Source organism: Halichoerus grypus, chromosome 9 (assembly GCF_964656455.1).
Source record: "Halichoerus grypus chromosome 9, mHalGry1.hap1.1, whole genome shotgun sequence".
Lineage (NCBI taxonomy): Eukaryota > Metazoa > Chordata > Mammalia > Carnivora > Phocidae > Halichoerus > Halichoerus grypus.
In genome coordinates this window covers 18,503,321-18,509,320 of record NC_135720.1, presented here as the reverse complement: position 1 = coordinate 18,509,320, position 6,000 = coordinate 18,503,321, and the positions used below count along the sequence as shown (strand labels likewise).

The following is a 6,000-nucleotide window of genomic DNA, read 5'->3' as shown; positions in this document are numbered from 1 at the left end:
GGGAGAGGCGCCCTCAGCGCGGGGCGGAAAGGGCTGGACGCTTCTAGCATCCCAGCGCCCAGGAGAAACGCACCCCGTAGCTCGGGCTCCGGAAGGAGTGGCCTTGATGACCCAGCCGGGGCGGAGGACGGAGGGGGCTACAGGTAGCCCGACAGCTCTACGCGTTCGTTCCCCTCCCACTCCGCAACAGGTTCCTTCCTGGCAGGTTCTTCCTGGCGGCTAGCTGTTCTTGATGTGGGATCCGCTAGTGCCTGAGCTTGGGAACCCAGACACCCTTCCTCTGCCACCCCCCAAACTGTAGGGAACATTTGGGGTGTACCTGCGTCGGGTGTTTTGCTAAGCAAAAGGGGTCAAAAGCTGTCTGTCGTTTGGTTCTTTAAAGGGTCTGTGTCCCTAAGCTCTTCTGATTTAGGAAAAGAGGACCTCCTCTCCCTAAAACCAAAAAAAAAAAAAAAAAAAAGCCGACTGCGCGGTTCTGGAAACGACTCTGAAATCACCAGTTGTCTGTGGCCAAGGTCCGGGCCAGCGGATGGCACTCCCCACGGGGACTCCTTCAGGAACAGCGCCCAATTTAGGTCCTGAAATACCTCAGGTGCGAAGTTGAATCGCCCTTCTGCGAAAGGGGAGAAGACGGTGAACTTGCCCCACCAGGTACCTGGACCAAAATTCTCTCAGCCCCAAGAAGAGGTCAGATGATTAAGGAAATTTAGGCCATGTACTCGATCGGTCCCTCTGCCGCTCGGGTCCCCACCCCCAGGCGTTTCCCCAGCCAGGCACCGGCAAGACGGAGAAACTCGATTGATCCTGTTCCCTAGAGAGAAAGTGCCGCGGGCAGAGATGTCCGAGCGTCTCCTCTAAAGCGAGCTGGGTGGTGGCGTATCCATGTCCCCGCGATCCCGGGCGGGAGGCGTGAGCTCTGCTTCCCAGACTCAGGGACGGAGCGCCTGGAAGCGACCCTGGGGACAGCTGCCCGGCGAGCTCGGGCAGAATTCACGGTGGGCGGACCGGAGTGGAAGCACAGTGGAGACTAGGGTGAAAGAACCCGGCAGATAGTAGGGTGGGGGGCCGGGTGGAACGCGCCAGCCGCGGGGAAAGTGTGACCCATCCCAAACTTTCGCAGACTCTGGGGCCCTAGGAAGGAACGGCCAGGCAGAAGCACCAGCTTCTTCCACCGCCCGGCGCGCCCAGCTGCAGCGAGAAGGGGCGGCACGCAGCGCCGGCTGGACGCGGGCGGTCCCCTGGTCGCGCCCACCCGCCGGGCTAAAGTGCCACCGCGCGGGGCTCTGGGCCGGCCTCCACAGAAGAAGCCAGACCGCTCGGCCTGCGCTTCGGCTCCGAGGAAGGGGCTGTCACTCGGCTTGGGCCAGGAGGAGGGAAACTTGGCCTCGCAGCCTCGCCCGACCAGGTCGGGCGGGGGGACGTGCCCTTGGGCGGCAAGCGAGCCCGCCGGCTGAGGTCGGGGAGGCTCGGGAAGAAGGGAGCGCAGAGATGTCCACGAGCTAGAGAAATCGGATTAAAAAGAAATGTACAAAGCGATCCAAGGCCACCGCGCGAGCCCGGCAGCTTAGAAGCCACCCCCCTGCGCACCAGGAGGACGGCAGCGACTCGCACTCGCGAAGACGAGGCGCTCCTGGGTGGCCGCGGGTCTGCGCGGAAGAGCCGCCTCCTCAGCGTGGGGCGCGCATTCAGACGCCGGCGGCGGCCAGAAGCCGAGATGCGGCGCGCGGCTCCCGGCCGGTCCCGGCCCAGCAAACTCCGGGCGCGCCCCGCGCGCCGCTGACCCCGCGCGAGTCCAAGGGCTGTGCCGGCCCCGCCCGCCTCCGCCCCCTCCCGCGCCCGCTGCGCGCCCCTCCCCGCGGCGGCGGCGGCGGCGCATCCAGGGGCGGCGCGGAGAGGCTAGCCCAGCCGCCAGTGCCTGCGAGCTCCAGGCTGCTTGGGGAATTCACTTTGCCGCTTCTCCGCTTCTCCCTCCTAGGGCTTCTCCTGGTGGCTCCCTGGCTCCGGCCCTCTCCTTTCCTCTAGACGGAAAACTTCGCTGCTATTTTTTTCCCCTTGGAGGAGAGGATTAAAAGTTCCCAGAACTGGTGCCGCCCGTGCGACTCGGGCGCTGGGACGGTGCTTGCCGGTGGGGCTCGGGTCCCACCATGTGCACCAACATAGTTTACGAGTGGCTGAAAGCGCTGCAGCTCCCGCAGTACGCGGAGTCCTTCGTGGATAACGGCTACGATGATCTGGAGGTGTGCAAGCAGATCGGGGACCCGGACCTGGACGCCATCGGGGTGCTGGCGCCCGCGCACCGCCGCCGCATCCTGGAGGCCGTGCGCCGGCTGCGGGAGCAGGACGCCGCCGCCGCCGGCCTCTACTTCACGCTCGAGCCGCAGCCGCCGCCCGCGCCGCCCGCAGTCGCCGTCCCCACCGGCCGCCGGGGGGAGCCGTGTGGCAGCCCGGCCCCGGGCACCCGCGGGGACCCCCGCGGCCAGACGACCGCCCCCCGCAGCAGGGAGCTGGTGAGCTACCCCAGACTGAAGCTGAAGATCATGATCAGGGATAAGCTCGTCCGCGACGGCATCCACCTGAGCAAGCCCCCGTACTCCCGCAAGGTAAGCAGGCGCCGCCCGGACCGCGCGGGGCGCGCGGCGGGAGGGGACTCGGCCCCACCGCTGCGGCCCGTTCCCGGTGACGACGGGGAGGCGAGGATGCTTTGGGTATTTGGGATTCTCTGCTCTGTTCTTTCTGTATTCGCTCTTTATTCCTTCTTTCCTGGTGTCACCAGCGGTTGGTAAGACGAGATCCCACACCCAGATGTCAGTTCTAAACTAGGACCAAGTCTCCGCTTAGTGTCTGGTGCTCTCCTGTCAAGAACTGGATGAGCGGCCCTTCTCCAGGAGCAGAGGGCAACTCCTGATACCCCCGGTAGTAGTAATTAGGTCTGAAGGGTACCAGAATGTTAATGCCACATGGGTTCCCTCTCTTTTTGAGAAACTTCCAAAGGGGAAATTGGCTAACTCTTTAAAGAGTGGGAAATCACGCCCTGTTGCTCTCAGTTCCATACAGTCGAATGCCTTCACTGCTGCACATTTGAAAAGTGAACCACTGACATGGCCATTCTGGGGGAAAAGTTAAATGTCAGTCCTTGGGATGAGTTTCTTCAACTTAAGTGCAGAGAGGGAATCGGTGCTAAAGACCTTGGGGGTAATGGGGCCCGTGAGGGTGTATTGCTGAGGTCTTTGCTGGGTCACCAGTTTAGTTTACTATTAATCCAGATGAGACGAAGGAGGTACAACTCAGGGTTCTAGAAAGTCTGAGTGGACTCCTGTTTGGGAGGAGAGAGCACAGCCCAAGGAAGTGTGATTTTCAGTGGCCAGTGAGGGATCCCCAGGGAGAAATCACAGGGAAGGAGCTGGGAGGTTATGGAAAGGACCCTGTGAGGAAAGCTGAAATATGGACTTGGGCGTGGAATAATTAAGTAACAGAAAGTCTTGTTTTCGTACAAGGTCTGTCCCTCCAGCTGAGTGTTCAGTTTAGGTTTCTGGAGCCATCCAAGTAGACGGTCCTGCCTTGCAAGGGAGAAGTAGGCAGCACAGGTAATCCCCAAGCCTGCTTGGAGTTACCCAGGAAAAGGAGCCCCTCAGCTGGAAATCATGTAGAGAAGCCCAGAGGGAAAAGGTGGTGAAGAAGCTGCAGCTGGGGGTGGGGGTGGGGGTGGGGGGACAGCTGTAAACAGCGCCTGAACAGAGAAATATGGGTTATCTAAATGTTTTGTGCTCATCTTAGTCACTTGAGTTGCTTTATATTTTTAAGTAAAGATCATAATGTCTGGATTTAAGGAAGGGCAAGCGAAAACTTTCTTAAAAAGTGGGTAGGTAGATGGGAATGAAGGGTTTAATATTGTCCGTAGGTTATCTTGCAAGAAAGATAGGCAATTCAGATAACGTGCTTGGGAGTATAAATTTGTTTTATAAGGCAGGTCTGAAGGACAGTTTGCCTCAAATTAAACACATATTTCGGTTACCCACGCTGTGTTACCGATGTGTGCCCCAGACAGAGGAATAGAGAGGAAAGCACACTTTTCCCAGGCAGGTAGCATTAGTCCTGTTTGGTGTGGATAGATGGACTGGACCATTAGTATAAAGGCTCATTCCTGGAGATAGCGGGTCAGAGGAGTTCAGTCGGGTCAGACTCTTCAATTTACATCCCAGGAAGTGAATTGGGTGTGAGCTGAGAAGATGTGAGCACGTGGGCACACAGTGAGGGTGAAGGTCAGGGTCTGGCCAGAAAGGGCTACCGAGAATAAGGTGTGTCCCTAGGGCTTGCTTATTCTTCAGGAACAGAGCTGCGTCCAGACAAGAGGGTAGAGGAGAGGGTGGGTTGGAGGGGAGAGTGGTGTGCAGGAAGTATCATATTTTGGTTCTGATACTTAAAAACACAGGCATAGATATCAAACTTTAGAGGCTGAGAAAGATTCTTGTGTGGACATGAAATGTGTGGGTGTAGGTTTCGGACCTAGATCAGTGTGGGATATGGTAGTGCGTTTGAGCAAGTGTGATTTACAGAAGACAATTTCACCTTATGTTGTAATACTGTTTACTTTCCGTGTAAATGATTACTTCAGTCAACTTCTGTATAAATCCTCTAACAATGTTTGAGAATGAAGATACACCCCATTCACTTCCCATACACATTTAATTCTGGTTCTTGAACTGATGAAAGAACAGAGTGGGGGCAGAAGTGGTTTTGTACCTTCATTGATACTCCGCCTGTGAACCAGAAAAACAGAGATGACAAATTAAATGGTAAAGAAAAAGTTCTATTCCTGTATTTTTATATATTTGTTACAAGAAAAACACACAATAGGAACTGAAATATAATGACTGTATCCCAAACGGAGCATCTCAGTGTATAGTGCCAGATCACGTTGGTCATTCTGAATTTGTTGCTTATGTGTACATTGCCTCTAAAGTTTTGGGTTTTAAATTATTTGAGAATTGTCTTCTGACGCAGCTAGTTTCTGTGCAGATAGCTCTAGGACTTTTCTTTAAAATGTGATCCACGTTATAATATCTCCAGGTTCCTTGGCTCTGTCATGATCAGAATGCGTAGGTGTTCATTATGTGCATTTGGGATTCTGCTTTTTGGAGCAAGCCTCACGTCTCCTTTATAGTCCTTTGCATCGTTGATCCCTGTGATTTTTTTTTTTTTTTTGTATATTGGTAAGAATGTTAGATGGCTTGAAAGTGAGTTTATACCATGGATGGTCAAGGCAGGAATAGCAAATCTTTTATAGAGGAAAATAAATTGAGGAGTTTTCCTAAGAATACCAGAAAGGGCTTCAGGATTGTAGGATTTGCTTCAGGAACAGTTAATGTTTGGGGTGCTTTTCTGGCCTCATCTTACCAACTGCTGCCACCTTCCCCTCTTAGGTGAGTTGCAGTGTAAGTAAAAGATAAGTTTCTCTTTGTTTTCCAAAGACAGTAATTAAAATATAAGTTCAAAGTAAGTTTCCCTTTGTTTTTCCAAAGAAAGTAATTAAAATGTAAGTTCAAAGTAAGTTTCCCTTTGTTTTCCAAAGCAAGTCTGCAGCTTTGGAAAACCAGGAGCCTGGAAAGAACACTGCTTGAAATCAAAAAGCATTGGATGAATCCCTCTTCTGTCCTGTATTTAACTTCTGTGACTGTTGTGATTTCTGCCTTAGTGGGATGGGGATATGTTCTCATAGGGTGGGACTTAGATATAGCTTTGTACATGAGATCTCAGTACTTCACCAGGCTTCCCTACAAGCCCCTAGGCTCCAGGTTGCTGTGCTTGGCAAGATGCAGAAGCCCTGCCCTCAAGGAACTTGGGGGTGAAGCAGGGAAGACCTAAAGTGGAACAAACAGTCATACTAAAGTGTGATGATTGCTTCGGTGGGGAGCACAGAATGCCATGGACAGGTGCATCCAACTTCATTTGCAGGGAGGTGGGTTGGGGCAGTCTTTCCAGAGCTGGCGTTTGGTCAGAGAA

General features: G+C 54.2%; 1 protein-coding gene across 2 annotated transcripts in view; it reads left to right on the top strand.

The window, feature by feature from the left end:
* The first annotated feature begins 419 nt into the window (after window positions 1-419).
* Window positions 420-6,000, top strand: part of SAMD5 (sterile alpha motif domain containing 5) — a 62,333-nt gene continuing 56,752 nt past the window's right edge. Inside the window, exons 1-2 of one of the 2 annotated variants that reach the window (XM_036095602.2) lie at window positions 420-651; window positions 1,976-2,600. In XM_036095602.2, coding sequence (XP_035951495.1) covers window positions 2,145-2,600 — 456 coding nt within the window. In that variant the 5' untranslated portion in view covers window positions 420-651; window positions 1,976-2,144. Of the gene's footprint in view, window positions 652-1,892; window positions 2,601-6,000 lie in introns of those variants that run through there. The other variant, XM_036095599.2, reaches the window with a different exon arrangement.